The sequence below is a fragment of the Mauremys mutica genome, chromosome 16 (genome assembly GCF_020497125.1).
Source record: "Mauremys mutica isolate MM-2020 ecotype Southern chromosome 16, ASM2049712v1, whole genome shotgun sequence".
NCBI lineage: Eukaryota > Metazoa > Chordata > Testudines > Geoemydidae > Mauremys > Mauremys mutica.
Window position 1 is genome coordinate 30,508,441 of NC_059087.1, and position 20,890 is coordinate 30,529,330.

At 50.2% G+C, this 20,890-nt stretch overlaps 1 protein-coding gene across 2 annotated transcripts in view; it reads left to right on the top strand.

The window, feature by feature from the left end:
• Window positions 1–20,890, top strand: part of RASAL1 (RAS protein activator like 1) — a 115,574-nt gene that overhangs the window by 68,777 nt on the left and 25,907 nt on the right. For both annotated transcript variants that reach the window (XM_044990534.1, XM_044990536.1), the window contains exons 12-14: window positions 459–571; window positions 7,500–7,692; window positions 17,526–17,663. In XM_044990534.1, the coding sequence (XP_044846469.1) occupies window positions 459–571; window positions 7,500–7,692; window positions 17,526–17,663 (444 nt within the window). The remainder of the gene's footprint in view (window positions 1–458; window positions 572–7,499; window positions 7,693–17,525; window positions 17,664–20,890) is intronic.

Genomic DNA, 20,890 nt, shown 5'->3' on the forward strand with positions numbered 1-20,890 from the left:
ACAAACAAAAGGAAGTGCTACTTCCCACAGCGTACAGTCAACTTGTGGAACTCACTGCCAAAAGCAAAGGCCAAAAGTGCAACTGGATTAAAAAAAGAATGACATAAGTTCCTGGACAAATCCATCAATGGCTATTAGCCAAGATGGTCAGGGTGCAACCCCATGCTCCAGGGGTCCCTAAGCCTGACTGTCAGATGCTGGAATTGGACGACAGGGGATGGATCACTTGATAATTGCCCTGTTCTGTTCACTCCCTCTGAAGCATCTGGAATGCCATTGCCAGAGACAGGATACTGAGCTAGAAGGACTATTAGTCTGACCCAGTCTGGCCTTTCTTTCTTTCTTTCTTTCTTTCTTGTCCCGTTCCCGAGCTCTTCCTTCCTTCATGCTTCCCCCATTCTCTCTCATCCCCTTCCCACTCCCCTCCATCATTCCTCCATTTTCTGCTGTCTCTGCAGGTAGTTGGGATGCCCTATCTCCATGAGGTCCTGAAGCCGATCATAAACCGGATCTTTGAGGAAAAGAAGTACATCGAGTTGGATCCATGTAAGATTGAGCGGAACCGGACCAGGTGAGTGTGAGAGCAGCGGGGATCCATGCCAGGGCCTGCTGGGATAAATCTGGAGTGACTCCAGTGTCTGCAGCAGAGTGGGTCCGTATCCGCGTTGCCAGAGCTGAGACCAGGATCTGCCCATAGCACCATCCGTTCAGGAGGAAACGCCTAATATCACAAACCAGATGCTTTTCCATAGCAAGAACTAGCTGCTCAGAGAGAAACCCCAGTGCACCCTTCCCCAAACAGTACTGATCTCCCAGGAGAGGCAAACTGCTAAAGGTAAATCTCACACATTGAATTGGGTCTGGTCAAGATGAGGACATTGAGGTGCCAGCTGGCACCGGAAGCCTTGGGATGCTGGCAGCATCCTGCCTAGTATAGGACATTCTCTCTTGACTGAGCTGAGTGACTAGATCAAGGCGGCGTTCTGAGAAAGCGAGGGGCCAGGGATGCACACGGTACCTGACTGCAGTACTGGCGATCTCTAGTGTGAGTGCCGCACTCTGAGCAGCCTGATGCTTGATAGCTCCTTCTGGGCTGGGATTTGTGTTAGCAGCGAGCCCTCTGCTCCCTTGCTGAGATGGGAACACAGTGGGCTCGGGCTGCGGTGTATGCCCTCCTTTATCATCTCGCTTCTAGCTGATGCTCTTGTCCCACACACATTCCCACAGGAGTCCCCCGGCCTGGGGCTTGCCAAGCAGCAGATCTGCCGTAGGGATCTATTATTTCAGACGGTGGAGAAAGCTACTGGGGAGAGGCTGTTCTACGTTTGATTTTGACAAACAGGGAGGAACTGGTTGAGAATTTGAAAGTGGAAGGCAGCTCGGGTGAAAGTGATCAGGAAATGGTAGAGTTCATGATTCTAAGGAATGGTAGGAGGGAGACCAGCAAAATAAAGATACTGGATTTCAAGAAGGCGACTTTAGCAAACTCAGGGAGTTGGTCAGTAAGATCCCATGGGAAGCAAGTCTAAGGGGAAAAACAATTGAAAACAGTTGGCAGTTTTTCAGAGAGACATTATTAAGGGCACAAGAGGCAGGGCCGGCTCTAGTTTTTTGCTGCCCCTGAAATTGTGCCGCCCCAAGCACATGCTTGGTTTGCTGGTGCCTAGAGTGGGCCCTGACAAGAGCAAACTATCCCACTGCGTAGGAAAGATAGGAAGTCTGGCGAGAGAGCACCCGGGCTTAACCAGCAGATCTTCAATCATCTAAAAATCAAAACAGAGTCCTACAAAAAGTGGAAACAATGTCAAAGTACAAAGGATGAATATAAACAAATAAGACAAGTATGTAGGGACAAAATTAGAAATGTCAAGGTACAAAACGAGATCAAACTAGCTAGAGACATAATGGGAAATGAAAACATTCCACAAATACATTAGCAGCAAGAGGAAGACCAAGGACAGCGTAGACCCGTTACTCAATGGGGGGCGGAACAATAACAGAAAATGTGGAAATGGCAGAGGTGCTTAATGACTTCTTTGTTTCGGTTTTCACCAAGAAGGTTGCTGGTGATTGGACGTCTAACATAGTGAATACCAGTGAAATTGAGGTAGTATCCGAGGCTAAAATAGAAAAAGAACAAGTTAAACATTACTTAGACAAATTATATGTCTTCAAATCACCAGGGCCTGATGAAATGCATCCTAGAATACTCAAGGAGCTGACTGAGGAGGTAGCTGAGCCATTAGTGATTATCTTTGAGAAGTCATGGAAGACGGGAGAGATTCCAGAGGACTGGAAAAGGGCAAATCTAGTGCCAATCTATAAAAAGGGAAATAAGGACAACTCGGGGAATTACAGACCAGTCAGCTTAACTTCTGTGCCCGGAAAGATAATGGAGCAAATAATTAAGCAATCAATTTGCAAACACCTAGAAGATTATAAGGTGATAAGTAACAGTCAGCATGGATTTGTCAAGAATAAATCGAGTCAAACCAACGTGATAACTTTCTTTGACAGGTAACAAGCCTTGTGGCTAGGGGGGAAGAGGTAGACGTGGTATATCTTGAATTTAGTGAGGCTTTTGATACTATCTTCCATGACCTTCTCATAAAGAAACTAGGGAAATGCAACCTAGATGGAGCTACTATAAGGTGGGTGCCAAACTGATTGGAAAACCTTTCCCAGAGAGTAGTTATCAGTGGTTCACAATCATGCTGGAAGGGCATAACGAGTGGGGTCCCACAGGGATCAGTTCTGGGTCTGGGACTGTTCAATATCTTCATCAATGATTCAGATAATGTCATGGAGAGTCCACTTATAAAGTTTGCAGATGATACCAAGCTGGGAGGGGTTGCAAGTGCTTTGGAGGATAGGATTAAAATTCAAAATGATCTGGACAAACTGGAGAAATGGACTGAAGTAAATAGGATGAAATTCAATAAGGACAAATGCAAAGTGCTCCACTTAGGAAGGAACAATCAGTTGCACACATACAAAATGGGAACTGACTGCCTAGGGAGGAGCACTGTGGAAAGGGATCTGGGGCTCATAGTGAACCACAAGCTAAATATGAGTCAACAGTGTAACACTGTTGCAAAAAAAGCAAACATTCTGGGATGTACCAGTGTGAGTGTTGTAAGCAAGACACGAGAAGTAATTCTTCTGCTCTACTCTGTGCTGATTAGGCCTCAACTGGAGTATTGTGTCCAGTTGTAGGTGCCACATTTCAGGAAAGATGTGGGCAAATTGAAAAAGGTCCGGAGAAAGCAACCAAAATGATTAAAGGTCTAGAAAACATGAGCTATGAGGGAAGATTGAAACAACTGAGTTTGTTTAGACTGGAAAAGAGAAGACTGAGAGGGGACATAACACGTTTCAAGTACACCTCTACCTCAATATAACGCTGACCTCAGGAGCCACAGAATCTTTCTGTGTTATAGGTGAAACCGCGTTATATTGAACTTCCTTTGATCCACCGGAGTGCGCAGCCCCCCCACCCCCGGTGCACTGCTTTACTGCATTATATCCAAATTTGTGTTATATCGGGTCACGTTATATCGAGGTAGAGGTGCACATAAAAGGTTGTTACAAGGAGGAGGGAGAAGAATTGTTCTTCTGAACCTCTGAGGATAGAACAAGAAGCAACGGGCTTAAATTGCAGCAAGGGAGGTTTAGGTTGGACATTAGGAAAAACTTCCTAACAGTCAGGGTGGTTAAGCATTGGAATAAATTTCCCAGGGAGGTTGTGGAATCTCCATCATGGGAGATTTTTAAGAGCAGGTTAGACAAACACCTGGCAGGGATGGCCTAGATAATACTTAGTCCTGCCATGAGTGCAGGGGACTGGACTAGAAGACCTTTTGAAGTCCCTTCCAGATCTATCATTCTATGATCTGTCAAGGGGAGCTGTGATTGGTGCTGCTATGGGGCCTGGCATGTGGGATTGGGGGCCACGTTGCATCGGGTTAGGATAAGCACTGTGGGGGCACTGCCATGGTTGCGTGGCTGGTGGAGGCACCATGGTTGCTCTAGGCCAGGGGTTCCTGCCATAGTCTTAGGCCAAGTATGGACCCCAGAGCAGAGCGAAGGGGCTGGGCTGGCATCGGGCAGCTGTGCTGGAACATGTGAGGGTCCAGCAGCGAGTGAGAGGACGGGGGGAACTCGATGCCTTGGTGCGCGCATGGAGGAGCCGGGTGTAGCTGACAGGAGAGCACAGGTGTGAGCGGTGTCGCTGGCTCGGGTGTGGGTGGGGGGTTGGGCACGTTCCAATTAGAAATGGCAAATCAGGAAAACAGTGACACATGGAAGCTGCTGTAATTCGCGGTTCGTTTTTCCCACTTAACAGTGCTAATTAAAGCAGAGAAAAGTGAGTCTGAGAAGTGATTTATGCCTCTAAAAATAACCCAGTAGCATGTGAATGGTCTCTGGGGGCCATACACACAGGCAGGGCAGCATCCCCCCAGCCAGGGAACTGTGATGGACTCTTGGGTTGCAACTTTGAGGTCACCTCACGCCCCCCTCTTCTGCTGCTATGCTGAGACTGGCGGGGGAAGGAGAAGAAATGAACCCTTTGTCTTCCAGTGCCTGTGGCATGAACTCCCCTTCTCCCGGAGGGCCATCCAGGTGACTCGGGAGGGGCCCATCTCCTCAAAGACCACGTGGCCCAGACAGACCAGAGCAGCTCCCGCCCCTGCGCGCTGGCAGTGGGAGTTCAGCCTTTCTGCGGAGGGGAAGGCTGCTCTGAGCAGGCTGCAGCAGTGCTTGCTGGCATGTGTTGCATTGTCGGGATGCTGCTCTGTCCTGAGAGGAGATGGGTGCTGGGTTCTGCCCAGCCTTCCTTTCATCCCGATCCCCGGGCTGCTGGCTCAGCCCTTCCCAGCTCAGCGGCAGCCTAGAGGCCTGTCTGAAAGGAGCAGGCAGGTCTCAGCCCAGCCACTAGGGGGCAGGGCTCAGCCGTTATCAGTAGCGATCAGCCTCCCCGCAGAGCTGGGCTGGGGGAGTGGGGCCCTGCACCTGCATCTGGTCTTGGTAAACTGCAGTTTCTGCTTTCCAGCCCCATCAGGCTAGCACTGAACTGACTCAGCGCCCGTGCGAGGAGCCTGCCAGGGGCAAGCTGCTGGGGCGTGGGAGGAGCTGGGTCTCTGGAGAGCTGAGTGCATCGCTGGCCTAGCCCAGGGACCACTGCTTCTGGGGAGAGGCGAAGGGCGAGGGGTGCCCCCTTCCTGGGGCGGAGCACAGGGCAGCAGTGGGGGGCAAGGATCTCGCTGGCTGAGCACCTGGCTACTGACTGCAGGATGATCGGGGGTTGGCCCCCCAGCCCTATCCCCAGACATGTCTGTCATGGGGGGAGGACTCACCCAGCCCCGTTGCCATGGGGGGGGCTGGCACAGGAGGGGGGTTATTGTGGGTATTTAGGGTGTGCTAAGCACTGATCAGCTATAAGTAAAGTCGTCCCCTGCCCAGGGGAGTGTCTAAGCCACTCACCCCACAGCACGCTGGGTGGCCTCCAGGACCCCAGAGCCTGTGGAGGGAGCGGCTGCATCTCCACCAGCGAGAGGCACAGGCAGGTCTGTAGATTATTGACTCCCACAATCTGCCCAGTGTGGTGACCCCACCTCAGCAGGGGAACGGAGCCTCTGAGTCCAGCAGAGTCTCCCTGCACCTGAGCCAGTGGGATCCTACAGTGTCCTCACCCCTGCTGCCTTCCCGGATCCCAACCCAAAGGCATCATGCTTGGCTCTCCTGGAACCCACAAGCCAGCCCAGTCCTCCTCCCAGGATTTCCCCTGAAGTCAAGACAGTGACATTCCCAGGAGAGAGACAGCTCATGCTGGTTGCTAAGCAACACCGTGTCAGGGATGCTGGAGCAGAGAGGAGGCTGCTAGTCCTTGATGAATGGTGCACAAGGCCTGTGTCATCAGGGAGTTGCCCCTCCATGGTGATTCTCCATCTCTGTGCTGTGCTGGCCACACCCAGCAGGGTGTTTGTGGGGGGCTGGGGGCTTAGGGGGCTCAGGAACAAAGCCCTTAGGGCATCCAGAGTACGTTCTTGGTGACATCGGTAGGAACGGACTTCAGCCACATGTGCAAGGCACATGCAAATGACAGTCTTATGCCAGTGACACGATGGAGTTACTGAGCTGGGTGTGGGCCAGGGGCAGGAAAGCCCAAAGCTGAATGCCGCGCTGGTGGACTAGATGTACAGACACACAGTGAGAGGCAGCAGGCAGTCCCTGCCCCCCAGACAAGACAGGATTGCCCCAGCTTAGCCAAGAAGGTGCACGGATTTGCCCAAAGTCACAGGAGATCTGCAGTCAGCTGCTGGCTCTGACTCCCAGCCCAGTGCCTTGCTCCCTCTCTCAGGGTCAAAATTGCTTCTGATGATCCATGTGCCAGCCAAGTGGGAGGGGCCAGCTGCACAGTCCTCTGGGGAGAGGAGTTGCTGGGGGTTCCTGCTTTGATCTCTCAAAATGGACCGTGCAAATGAGTGAGGCCCAGGCAAGCCCTTTGAGTTTGAAGGCAGGATTTGCAGCACCCAGCCTTGCTCGAAGCAAAGGGTCACTCTGACCAGGACTGCAGAGTGTAGGCTGCAGGGCTGGGATTGGCTTTGGGAGCTCATTGTGCTCCAAGTGTTCTGCACTAGCAAGACAAAGGCCTCGGAGCTGCTGCATGCTTGAACCTGGCTGCCAGGGAACCCAGTTCTTAGATCCAGCCTGGGTGTGTTTTGTGTCCACAGAATTCCCACTTCCCAGGGCAGTGGGCTGCAGAAGCCTATGGGTTTTTTTTTAAAGAAAAGCCTGAATTTCAGAAGTACCGAGCGCATAGATGGACGCTCCCCCTCCTTCCCCTCCCCCCATTCGCTAGAGCGAGCTGCAAGCACTCAGCACCTCTGGAAACACATTTGTGAGTTTCTAGCTCTTACGGTTGCAAGGAAAACCTTCCAACCAAGAGTACCTGGTGCAGTGCTGCCCTCCTCAGTCTGGAATCTGAGACCCAATTTCTCAGACAGCAACACAGTGCCCCATTCATCCCAATCCGGCGTTAACATTGAAACCTCATAATGGTGACCCAAATGTCAGCTTGTTAACCATTTCACAGCTGATCAGCTTTTTAGCAGAAGCATCCAGCTGATGTGCTTATCCCACCATTGTAAATTGCCTTCCCCATGCTCAACTATCCCCTCCCCCACTTCCCCCTACCTGAGAATTGTGCATCGTCAATCCAAAAATCTGCAAGGTGAAAAAAAGCAAGGGGTGACATTTGATGTGGAATAGCACAGGAGCCCTGCCCTGACTTCAGCAGCCACATCAATATTCCAGTCTGCAAAATCCTCCATTTAAAAGCAACGGACCTAAATCTGACACTGCAGCCTTTCAGCCTGGCCAAGATGCGGAATGTTGATTGTATGCCGACAAAAGCAACAGTGCGAGAGAGCTGGACTGCCCGGAAGAGGCGCACGTGGATCGGTAGCTAAGGTGCATGTCTCTGGGTTTCTCTCCAGGAGGATTTCCTTCAAGGGCTCCCTGTCCGAGGCCCAGGTGCGGGAGAGCAGCCAGGAGCTCCTGAAGGGCTACCTGAGTGACATCATGGAGTCCATCATCGGCTCAGTGGAGAAGTGTCCCGCTATCATGAGGGTGGCCTTCAAGCAGCTGCACAAGCGGGTAGAGGAGCAGTTTCCAGAGGCGGAGCATGAGGTCAGGCAGCGGCACGGGGGGGTGAAGGGGAAAGGGGTCGAATTCATCTGTCGGCAAACGAGGGCTGAGCTACAAACCACCATTCACCCTCACAACATACTGGTTACATGTGTCTTTGTCCACAGGCGCTGACTTTCCAATGTACTGGGGGTGCGTGACCCCCGGCTCTGCCCCAGGCCCCACCCCCACTCCACCCCTTCCCCCAAGTCCCCACCCCTGCCCCACCCCATTCCGCCCCTCCCCCTAGCATGCCATGTCCTCACTCCTCCCCCTCCCCGCAGAGCCTCCTGCACACCATGAAACAGCTGGGGGAGGGACGGGGGAGGACGGGGCAAGCACGTGCCTGGGCGGCAAGCCGTGGGGGAGGCCTGCCAGTTGCTGCGAGGGCGGCAGACAGGCAGCCTTTGGCGGCATGCCTGCGGGAGGTCTGCCGGTCCCGCGGCTTCGGCGGCAATTCAGCAGTGGGTTCGCCGAAGGCGCCGGACCAACAGATCACCCACAGAAATGCCGCCAAATCCACATGACCAGCGGACTTCCCGCAGAAACGCCGCCGAAGGCTGCCTGACTGCCGTGCTTGGGGCGGCAAAAAACACAGAGCCACCCCTGCTCTTCTCTGGACGTTTTCCAGTTTGTTCACATCTTTCCTGAAATGTGGCACCTGGAACTGGACACAATACTCCAACTGAAGTCTAACCAGTGCGGAGTAGAGTGGAAGAAATACTCCTGCTAATACATCCCAGAATGAAGTTCGCTTTTTTTGGAACAGCGTTACAGTGTTGACCCTGATCCACTATAACTAGGGCCCTATCAAATTCACAGTCCATTTTGGTCAATTTCACAGTGATAGGATTTTAAAAATAATAAATTTCATGATTTCAGATATTTAATGTGAAATTTCACCATGTTGTAACTGTAGGGGTCCTGACCTGACTCTGAAGGCAGCAGTGCAGACGTAAGGGCGGCATAGTATGGAATTGTCACCCTTACGTCTGCACTGCTGCTGGTAGGGTGCTGCCTGCAGAGCTGGCACCTGGTCCGCAGCCACTGCTCTCCAGCCACCCAGCTCTGAAGGCAGCGCAGAAGTAAGAGTGGCAATACCCCTACAATAACCTTGCAACCTCCGCCCCACCCCGCCCACCCCATGACCCTCTTTTGGATTGGGACCTTCAGTTTGAGAAACGCTGGTCAGTATAGAATAGGATAAAAGTATACAAAGACCAGATCTCACTGTCCATAGCATGTTTTTCATGGCCATGAATTTGGTAGGGCCAAATTGTAACCCCCAGATCCCTTTCCCCAGTACTCCTTCCTCAGCAGTCATTTCCCATTTTGTATGTGTGCAACTGATTGTTCCTTTCGAAGCAGGGGGGCTGGAACAATTTGTACAGTGGATGCTGAGAGCCATTGAACCAAACTTTAAACCCTGGAAACCACCAGGGTTTAAAGTTTGCAGCACCCCCAGCACCTGTAGTTCCAGCACCTATGCTTCTAAGTGGAATACTTTGCATTTGTCCTTTTTGAATTTCATTCTATTTACTTCAGACCATTTCTCCAGTTTGTCCAGATCATTTTGAATTTTAATCCTGCCCTCCAAAGCACTTGCAACCCTCCCAGCTTGGTATCATCTGCAAACTTTATAAGTGGACTCTCTATGCCATTATCTAAATCATTGATGAAGATATTGAACAGAACCGGACCCAGAACTGATCCCTGTGGGACCCCACTCGATAGGCCCTTCCAGCTTGACTGCGAACCATTGATAACTGCTCTCTGGGAACGGTTTTCCAACCAGTTATGCACCTACCTTATCTAGGTTGTATTTCCCTAGTTTGTTTATGAAAAGGTATTGAGAGACAATATCAAAACATAAAAACATAAGAATGGCCAGACTGGGTCAGACCAAAGGTCCATCTAGCCCAGTATCCTGTCTTCTGATAGTGGCCAACACCAGGTGCCTCAGAGGGAATGAACGGAACAGGTAATAATCAAGTGATCCATCCCTGTCCCCATTCCCAGTTCTTGGCAAACACTGAAGTCAAGATATACGACATCTACTGCTTTCTCCCTATCCACAAGGCTTATTACTTTGTTTGTTCTTAACAAATCCATGCTGACTGTTACTTATCACCTCATTATCTTCTAGATGATTGCAAATTGATTGCTTAATTATTTGCTCATTATCTTTCAGGGTACGGAAGTTACACTGACTGGTCTGTAATTCCCTGGATTGTCCTTATTCCCCGTTTTATAGATGGGCACTAGATTTGCCCTTTTCCAGTCTTCTGGAATCTCTCCTGTCTTCCATAACTTCTCAAAGATAATCGTTAATGGCTCATTTCATCAGGCCCTGGTGTCTTGAAGACATCTAACTTGTCTAAGTAATTTTTGACCTATTCTTTCCCTATTTTAGCCTCTGATCCTACCTCACTTTCACCAGCATTCACGACATTAGATGTCCAATTGCTACTAAACTTTTTGGTGAAAATTGAAACAAAAAGGTTATTTAGCACTTCTGCCATTTCCATATTTTCTATTATAGTTCCCCTTCCCCACCCTCATTGAGTAAAGGCTCTACCCTGTCCTTGGTCTTCCTCTTGCTTCTAATGTATTTGTACGATGTTTTCTGGTTTCCTATTATGTCCCTAGCTAGTTTGATCTCGTTTTGTGCCTGGGCCTTTCTAATTTTGTCCCCACATACTTGTGTTATTTGTTTATATTCATCCTTTGTAATTTGACCGAGTTTCCACTTTTTGTAGGACTCTCCTGGTTAAGCCCGGGTGCTCACTTGCCAGACTTCCTATCTTTCCTACGCAGTGGGATAGTTTGTTCTTGTGCCCCAATAATGCCTCTTTGAAAACCTGACAACTCTCTTGAAACGTTTTTCCCCTTAGACTTGCTTCCCATGGGATCTTACCTACCAACTCCCTGAGTTTGCTAAAGTCGCCTTCTTGAAATCCATGATCCTTCTCATGCTGTTTTCCCTCCTACCATTCCTTAGGGCATGTCTACATTGGCAGAGTGACATCACCGGCAGTTCCAGCGCCGCTCAGAGAGCGCTGAAGGGAAACCGTTGTGTGTTCACACTGACAGCTGCCTGCGCAATAGCGTGTTCACACTTGTGGCACTTGCACTGGTATTCCGAGCAGTGCACTCTGGGCAGCTATCCCTCAGAGCATCTTTTCCTCTTCTGCCACTAAGAGTTGTGGGAACATGGAGGGGGGTCGTGGGGAATCCTGGGTCCAGTCCCAATGCCCTGTGATGCATCACTTCACATCCCAGCAATCCCTGTGCTTCCGTCTGCATTTGGCGCCATCTTTCAATGGTTTGTATTCTGCGCGCCACTGCCTCTTCGGGCTGCAGGAATGGATCCCACACTGCTGACCAGTATGCTGCTCGCTCTCACTAACACATCACGAGGGCAGTGGAATTATTCCTTAAACTACAAAGGCAAGAGGAGTGCGACATTGATCTCGCCACACGTAGTAGCTACGACACTTGTGACATTCACGGAGGTGCTGACCACAATGGAACACTGCTTCTGGGCTCGGGAGACAAGCACTGAGTGGTGGGATCACATCATCATGCACGTCTGGGATGACGAGCAGTGGCCGCAGAACTTTCAGATGAGGAAGAATCCACCTCGCATGTCCTCTTGTCTTTCTGTCTACTCTTTTATCTAACCATTTCCCGCCTTTTTTCAGCTACCGTGAACCAAGCAGCGCAGCTTCCGCCGCAAACTCTGCTCTCCTGCTCTTGCATCGCTAGCTAATTTTTCCATGTTGTCTGTCCTGGGCTCACGTGCAAGCTACAGAAGGCAACAATTCCCCGTTGTTTTTTGGCCATCATGACCTGAGCCGCACAGCTTCCGCTGCAAACTCTGCTCACGCTTCCACCGCAAACTCTGCTCTCCCGGTCTTGCAGCTCTAGCAAGCTTCCCTACTCGGTGAAAGCTACAGAAGACAACCATTTACCGCCTTTTATCGGCCATCTTGAACCGAACAGGCTTCCTACGTTTCACGCTCTTTTCCCAGGATTACCCGTGCAGGCGCCATAGCACAGCAATCATGGAACCCGCTCCGATCTCCGCTGCAGTTTTGACCATTGTAAATACCTCGCGCATTATCCAGTAGTATGTGCAGTACCTGCAAAACTGGGCGAGGAAGCGACGACAGTGCGATTACTATACTGATGAGGACATGGACACAAACGTTCCTAGAAGCACAGCATGTGGCGATTGGGAGATCATGGTGGCATTGGGCCAGGTTAATGCCGATTCTGGGCCCAGGAAACAAGTACAGACTGGTGGGACTGCATAGTGTTGCTGGTTTGGGATGATTCCCAATGGCTGTAAAACTTTCATGGAACTTTGTGGCTTGCTGTCCCCTGCCCTGAAGCGCAAAGACACCAAAATGAGAGCAGCCCTCACAGTTGAGAAGTGAGTGGCCATAGCACTGTGGAAGCTTGCAACACCCGACAGCTACCGGTCAGTCAGGAATCAGGTTGGGGTGGGCAAATCTACTGTAGGGGCTGCAATGCTGCCAGTACCCAGCGCAATCATTGAGCAGCTGCTATCAAGGGCAGTGACTCTGGGAAATGCACAGACCATTGTGGATGGCTTTAATGCGCTGGGGTTCCCTAACTGCGGTAGAGCGATAGATGGAACGCATATCCCCATCTTGGCCCCGGCACACCGGGGCGGCCAGTACATAAACCGCAAGGGGTACTTTTCTATGGTGCTGCAAGCACTGTTGGATCACAAGGGATGTTTCACCAACATCAACGTGGGATGGCCGGGAAACATGCATGATACTCGCATCTTCAGGAACTCTGGTCTCTTTGAACAGCTGCAGGAAGGGACTTTCTTCCCAGACCAGAAAATTACTGTTGGGGATGTTGAAATGCCTATAGTTATCCTCGGGGACCCAGCCTTCCCCTAATACCATGGCTCATGAAGCCGTACACAGGCACCCTGGACAGTAGTAAGAAGCAGTTCAACTATAGGCTGAGCAAGTGCAGAATGGTGGTAGAATGTGCTTTTGGACATTTGAAAGTGCGCTGGCGCAGTTTACTGACTCGATTAGATCTCAGCACAACCAATATTCCAATTGTAATTGCTGCTTGTTGTGTGCTCCACAATATCTGTGAGAGTAAGGGGGAGACATTTATGGCGGGGTGGGAGGTTGAGGCAACTCGCCTGACAGCCAATTTCACACAGCCAGACAACAGGGCTATTAGAAGAGTGCAGCAGGGCGCGCTGTGCATCAGAGAAGCTTTGAAAGCCAGTTTTATGACTGGCCAGGGTACGGTGTGACAGTTGTGTTTGTTTCTCTTGAAGTTACCTGCCTCCTATATATATATAGCTGAAAGGAAATAAAGTCAAAATGGTTTCAAAACTGTTCTATATTAATTGTTTCACAACACATTGAGAGAAATCAGAAAGTAGACTGGGAGACAGGTGGGTATTGGGTTAGGAGGGTGAAGGAGGAGAGAAGGACAAATTCAGAAACCAAATCAAAAGTTCTCATATGCCAGCTTTCTGCTACTTGGGTGATCCTCTGAGGTTGAGGTTGTGGGTCCCTGTAGCCTCTCCCCTCGTGTTCTTGGGCGTCTGGTCGAGGAGCTATGGAACTTGGGGAGGAGGGAGGGCGGTTATACAGGGGCTGCAGTGGCAGTCTGTGGTCTTGCTGCCTTTCCCGCATTAGCTCCACCATACAGTGGAGCATGTCAGTTTGCTCCCCCATGAGCTTGACCATAGCATCCAGCCTGCTCTCATCGCGCGCGCCCCTCCTCTCTTCGTGTTCCTGTAATGCTTTACGGGACTCCGCAATTGTTTGCCTCCACGCATTCAGCTGGGCCCCATCAGGGCGGGAGGACTGCATGAGCTCGGCGAACATGTCGTCCCGAGTTCGTTTTTTCCACCTTCTAATCTGGACCAGCCTCTGGGACGGAGTAGATAGGGGCCGCATTGAAACATTTGCACCTGCGGGAGGATAAAAAGGGAGGGTAGTATTTTAAAAGATACATTTCAGAGAACAAAGGGGACACTTTGGTGTGAGTAAGCCATCACACACAGCCGGGAAACAGAATTCAGCTTACAGGCAGCCTAGGGGCATGCGGGGTTCTGTTTCTTCTATATTCATTTCAATGCTTTCAAACTGCTGGGCCCCCTTTCCCATAGCAAGCAGTGCCTGGTGGGTTTGCCATATAAAAGGAGGGGCTGCGGGCTCTCTGGGATGATCACTGCACACAACACCCCCTCCCCCACCCCCGCACCCACCACGTGGCTCCGGACTGGTCCTGCTTTGAGCAGGGGGTGGTACTAGATGATTTCCTGAGGTCCCTTCCAACCCTAATAATGTATGGTTCTATGATTCTATGAGGCTCTTAGCAGGGATGAGCCCTTTAAACTAAACGCGAACAGCCCAGCACGGCTGGGTTTCCCCCCGCCCCCCACCGCGTGGCTCTGATCAGGCTCTCACTCACCAGAATTACCTTCTCCAGGGTCATGGTTCGGGAGCCCGCCTTGGGAGTGGGGGGAGGCTATTGGATCCAGCATTAAGAATAGTTCCTGGCTAGGGGGGAAAACGGATTCCCCACTTGCCACTTGTGCACTGTCCTCCTCCTCCTCTTCATCCTCCAGTGACTCTTCCTCCTCACTCTGTGCAACTCCCCCCTTGCAGGTGTCCACGGATAGTGGTGGGGTAGTGGTAGCATCACCCCCCATAATTGCATGCAGCTCACGGTAGAAGCGGAATGTATGGGGCTGTGACCCAGAGTGCCCATTCGCTTCCCTGGCTTTCTGGTACACTAGCCTGAGCGCCTTGATTTTCGTACGACACTGCTCTGTGTCCCTGGAGTAGCCTCTTTCCATCATGGCCCTGGAGACTTTAGCGTACGTATTTACATTCCTTTTTTTGGAACTTAGTTCTACCATAACAGACTTGTCTCCCCAACATGCAATGAGATCCAGTACCTCCCGTTCGGACCATGCTGGAGCTCGTCTGCGAATCCGGGACTGCGTGATCTCCTGGGATGGTGGACTCTGCATGGTCGCCTGTGTTGATGGTGACCAAACAGGAAATGAAATTCAAAAGTTCCTGGGGCTTTTCCTGCTCTCCTGGCTAGTGTGTTGGAGTCGAGAGTGTTGTCCAGAGCGGTCACAAGGGAGCATTCTGGGATAGCTCCCGGAGGCCAATAACATCGAATTGTGTCCAAAATACCTTTAACCCAGGATTGCGATCTCGATTTAAGCGCTGCTCCACTTGCTGAGATGGAGTACAGAAATCAGATTAAAGAGCCCTTTAAATCGAAAAAGCCAGTTTGGTCATGTGGATGGAATCATTTTTTTTCTTTTCGAATTAACTCAGCTAATTCCGAAATAACAGACTAGTGTAAACAAGGCCTAAGTGGCTTGGCAGTGTGTACACCTCGGGAGTTACAGCGCAGAAAACTGCTTTACTGTGCAGAACCTTGGCAGTGTAGACAAGGCCTCAGAATCATGAACTCTGCCATTTCATTATCACTTTCACCCAGGCTGCCTTCCACTTTCAAATTCCCAACCAGTTCCTCCCTATTTGTCAAAATCAAATCTAGAACAGCTTCTCCCCAATGGCTTTCTTCACCTTCTGAAATAAAAAATGGTCTCCAGTACATTCCAAGAACTTGTTGAATAATCTGTGCCCTGCTGTGTTGTTTCCCAACAGATGTCTGAGTAGCTGAAGTCCCCCATCACCACCAAGTCGTGTACTTTATATGATTTTGTTAGTTGTTTAAAAAAAGCCTCATCCACCTCTTCTTCCTGGTTACGTGGTCAGTAGTAGACCCTACCATGACATCACCTTTATTTTTTATCCCATCCTTACCAGAGATTTTCAACAAGTCTGTCTCCTATTTTATCTTAACCTCAGCCCGAGTGTATAAGTTTTTAATATATAAGGCAACACCTCCTCCCTTTTCTCCCTGTCTGTCCTTCCTGAGCAAGCTGTATCCTTCTATACCAATATTCCAGTCATTCCAGTCCAGTCTCTGATTCCAGCTATGCCATAGCTGTATTTATTAACTAGCATTTCAAGTTCTTCCTGCTTATTCCCCATACTTCTCATATTAATTTACAGACATAAGATATTGATTTGATTTCCTCCCTATGTTCTTTCTGGTCTTTCCCTTATTCCTGCTATAACGGCCCATGCTCCTCACAGACTCCGACCCTTCTTCCAGGTCTCCATGTTTTGGACTTACTGGTGGGCTTCTGTCACCTGCCCTCGTAGAACCTAGTTTAAAGCCCTTCTCACAAGGTTAGCAAGTCTGTATCTAAATATGCTCTTCCCCTTCCTCGATAGGTAGATCCCATCTCTGTTTATCAGTCCTTCTTCCTGGAACAGCATCCTGTGGTCAAGGAAGCCAAAGCCCTCCTGGCAACACCATCCTTGCAGCCAGGCATTCACCTCCAGGATGCATCTGTCTGTGCCTGGGCCCCTACCCTTGACCGGAAGGATCAAAGAGACCATCACCTGCACCCCCAACTCCTTCACCCTCCTCCCAGAGCCCTGTAGTCACTGATGATCTGCTCAGGGTTGTACCTCGCAGTATCATTAGTGCCCACATGGATGAGTAGCAGGGGGTAGTAGTCAGAGGGCCGGATGATCCTTGACAATCCCTCCGTAATGTCTTGGATACAGGCCCTAGCAGGCAGCGTACCTCCCGGGATGCCACGTCAGGGTGACAGATGGGTACTTCCATCCTCCTCAGAAGAGAGTCTCCAACCACCACTACCCTACATTTCATCATGGGAGTGGTGGTTGCGATCCTCCCAGCCTTGGAGGTACATGGCTTCTCCTCCTCCACCTTTGGGGATGATTCCTCATGGCTTGTTACCAGGGCAGCATAACAGTTCTTCATCATTATGATGAATAGGTTGGGAGCAGGGGTGGAGCACTGCCTGCTGCCAGAAGTAACCAGCAGCCAGTGTCCTCCCCGTGACAGAGCCATATGCTCCTCCCCTAGTGGTGTGACAGCAGTCGTCTGTAGCCAGATAGCATCCTCAGCCTTGGAGGTCTCCATATGAATACTCACAATGAATTCCTCATGGGCATGGATGCTCCTCAGCCTAGTCACCTTGTCCTGTAGCTCTCCCACCTGCTTCCTGAGAGATTCCACCAGCAGGCACCTTTCACGCTGGAAGGTCCCCCCAGCCTGGCTCTCAGAGTGGGAAATGCAGGCCACAGTCTCTGCAAATCCGGACCAGGATCTGGGTAGAGGCATCCATGGCTAGGTTCTCTCTCTGGATACAGGTTCAGGTGGAGGAGACAGGAGCAGTGTTGGCACAGGCGAGGTGGCACTTCCTAACCATTATATTACAACTCCCTTTCAAACTCCCCTGTTCTCTAGCTCCCCTTGGTCGCTCAGCCTCTGGCTTTTAAGACTTCTCTCCTAGGTCAGCCCTACCCCCTCGTTAATCTCACAGGGAAGCGTGATCACAAGGCTGATTGAGGCTGATCAAGGATGATCCAGGGAACAAAGGCTCAAACAGTCCCAGACCCACACTCTCTACTGACCCACTACCCATGGTGAAGGCACCCAGATACTCTAGTAATGGGGCCATATTAAACACACTGGATAGATTTTGTTCTTCAAGTTGCTCCCATAGATTTCGGAGGAGATGCACATGACGTGCTCTCTCTCTCTCAAGGATACTTGACTTATGTTCTTTGTTGTTTTCCTAAATCTAAACCAAAGTCCAACTTAGACTCAAGCCAGCGGTAACTCTGCTCATGGAATGGTTTTTAGGAGGGTGGCTGCTGATGCTGGCGGTTGCAATTCTGATCCTCTCTTAGGATGTGAAGTACATTGCCATCAGTGGGTTCTTATTCCTCCGCTTCTTCGCTCCTGCCATCTTGACACCAAAGCTGTTCAACCTCCGTGACCAGCATGCCGACACCCGGACCAGCCGCACACTTTTGCTACTGGCCAAGGTACCCAGCAGGGTGGAAGGGTGGGGGAGAAGGGGGGAACCTCCTGCTTTGTGCTGTTTGACTGCTTGTCTGATCCCTGTGAGGCATTGCTGTAACATGTCGGAGTGCCTCGACTAGCACCCTCTCTTAGTGGGGAAATCCACAGAGGGCAAAATAAGCCCAAGTCTTGTGGGCAGGGTTCTCAGCTGGTGTGAATCAGCCCTGGTTTCAGTGGAGCTATGCCAGTTTGGAAGATCTGGCCAAGATGTCCCTTGTGTCAAGTTGTGACCTGGTTCCAGCCTCTAAGTACCCTCGTGGAGAGAAGATTCCTGGATCCTTCATGGATTCTAAAGGTTTCTTTAATGTATCAGAGAAAGGAGCAAGAACCAATAGCTGGAAGCTGAAGCCAACTTCACATTAGAAATCAGGCATCACTGTTTAACTGTGAGGGCAATTAACCATTGGAACAAACTGCCAAGGGAAGTGGTGGATCCTCCATCTCTGGCTGTCTTCAAATGCAACCTCGTGGCCTCTCTGGCAGTTGCTTTAGCCAAATCCAACTTACTGGGCTCAGGACAGGGTAACTGGGTGAAATGAAAAGGCCTGTGATCTACAAGAGGGTAGACTCAATCTGATAGTCCCTTCTGGCCCTAAATTCCATGACTCCCTTAAAAGAGGAACTCCGTGTGTCATAGCAAGCCATCAAACCTCACACCGCCAGGTATAATCAACCATCCAGCTGCAGATAAAGGCCTAGCCCAGCGCCCGTTCAGAGCAAAGGAATGGCTATTGTGGCCATTGGATTAGGCCACCAGAGCAGTTATCCAAAGGGCGGGGGCAGGAGGGGGGCAGGATGAGCCCTGCCTGGGTGCATGGGCAGAGAGGGTTTGCTGCAGCTGGTGTATTTCTTAGCATTCTGCAGATGGTTGTTCTGCAGGGAGCCCTGGCCTGTGGGTCTGTACTAGGGCCTGTGCTCAGCAGCCTGACAGCTAGTCGCACTCACTGATCAGCGCACCTGTGGGGAAGGGGCAGCGATTAGATGTGGGGGTGATTTCTTGGTGGAAAGTGTTTTACATCTTTTGGGGCAGACCAGCAGCCAGTGTAAATTGGTGTAGCCCCATTGAGCTCAGTGGAGTGGTGCTGCGCTGGGCCAGCCAAGGAGCTGACCCATTGTTTCTAGTCACCCCATTGAGCTGGAAGAAAGACGTGCTGTGTTTGGGAGGCCCAGGCCCCCTTGCAGTCTGGAGCTGCCCCACCCAGTGTTGTAAGGTCCAGTTGAGTTGACCCTGGAGCTGAGCCGCCAACATGGACAGTGGGCCGAGTGAGTTCACGTGCATCTCAGTCACCCTGCCCTCCGTGAGGCCTCCCAGGAAGGATGCCCTGCCCCAGGCCAGCTCCCTCTTACACACAGTCAAAACCACTCTGGGCTCGGCTGTGATTGGCAGTTCGGTTGCGCCACTGCCACTGCATGCGGGTGGCTCTTCCCCCAGAGTGGGGGCTGGCACCCCCCTGTGCTGGATTGTGGCAGGGTGAGAGGTGGGGCAGGGGATGCTATCCAAGGCCAGACAGGCCCTTTGTGACTTTAGTCTCATCCAGGCCATATTACTTCCCCAACATAACCCCAGACAGATCTTTTTAAACAACGTCCAACCCTGATCTAAAAATCGCAAGTGATGGAGAATCCAACCCTCAATAAATTTTTCCCATGGTCAGTTACCCCAAGGAGTGGGAGTGAATGTTCCAGAGAACGAAGGAAGGTGGCAGCAGGGGTGGGGGAGATGTTGGGAGGGATGGGGGGGTGATGTGAGGGGAAGGAGAGAGGAGAAGAAAAGAAGTGGGGGAGTAGGAGAACATAAGAGTGGCCAGACTGGGTCATACCAAAGGTCCATCTAGCCCAGTATCCTGTCTTCCGACAGTAGCCAATGCCAGGTGCCCCACCTTCTGGCAAACAGAGGCTCGGGACTCCGTTCCTGCCCATCCTGGCTAATAGCCATTGATGGATCTGTCCGCCATGAATTTATCTAGTTCTTTTTTTAACCCTGTTATATAGTCTTGTCCTTCATAACATCCTCTGGCAAGGAGTTCCACAGGTTGACTGTGTGTTGTATGAAGAAATACTTCCTTTTGTTTATTTAAACCTGCTGCCTATTCATTTCATTTGGTGACTCCTAGTTCTTGGGTTATGAGAAGGAGTAAATAACACTTCCTTATTTACTTTCTCCACACCAGTCATGATTTTATAGATCTCTATCATATCCCCCCTGGTCGTCTCTTTTCCAAGCTGAAAAGTCCCAGGCTTATTAATCTCCCCTCATATGGAAGCTTTCCATACCCCTAATCATTTTTGTTGCCCTTTTCTGAACCTTTTCCAATTCCAATATATCTTTTTCGAGATGGGACGACCACATCTGCACACAATATTCAAGAAGTACCATGGATTTATATAGATGCAATATGATATTTTCTGTCTTATTATCTATCCTCTTCTTAATGATTCCCAACATTCTTGTTTGCTTGTTTGACTGCTGCTGCACATTGAGTGGATGTTTTCAGAGAACTATCCACAATGACTCCAAGATCTCTTTCTTGAGTGGTAACAGCTAATTTAGACCCCATCATTTTATATGTATAGTTAGGATTATGTTTCCCAATGTGCATTACTTTGCATTTATCAACATTGAATTTCATCTGCGATTTTGTTGCCCAGTCACCCAGTTTTGAGAGATCCTTTTGTAGTTCTTCGCAGTCTGCCTGGGACATAACTATCTTGAGAAGTTTTGTATCATCTGCAAATTTTGCCACCTCACTGTTTACCCCTTTTTCTGGATCATTTATGAATATGTTAAATAGGACTGGTCCCAGTATAGACCCCTGGAAAACACCACTATTTACCTCTCTCCATTGTCAGAGAAAAACAGAGTTCTCACTCTCAGGTTGGGTGCAGCAAGTCAGATACACTTTATTTTCTCTAGCAATTGCATGGAGGGAGAGAGCTAAACAGGTCTCTCTCCAGGTAAACAATTCCAGCAGCATTTATACCTTTTGTTACATACAATAATGAGCAACAGATGCATTTTGTTTATACATAGGTCATCTTGATATCTTATTTTTCTTACTTCTATTTAGACTATAGTCTACATTCCATACTTATCTAACACAGGGTCGCTACACTTCTCACAGTTCTTTCCCACTCGCCTCACACAATCCTCGCTTCTACAAATCTCGCGTTATTAGGGTTACAACTAGCC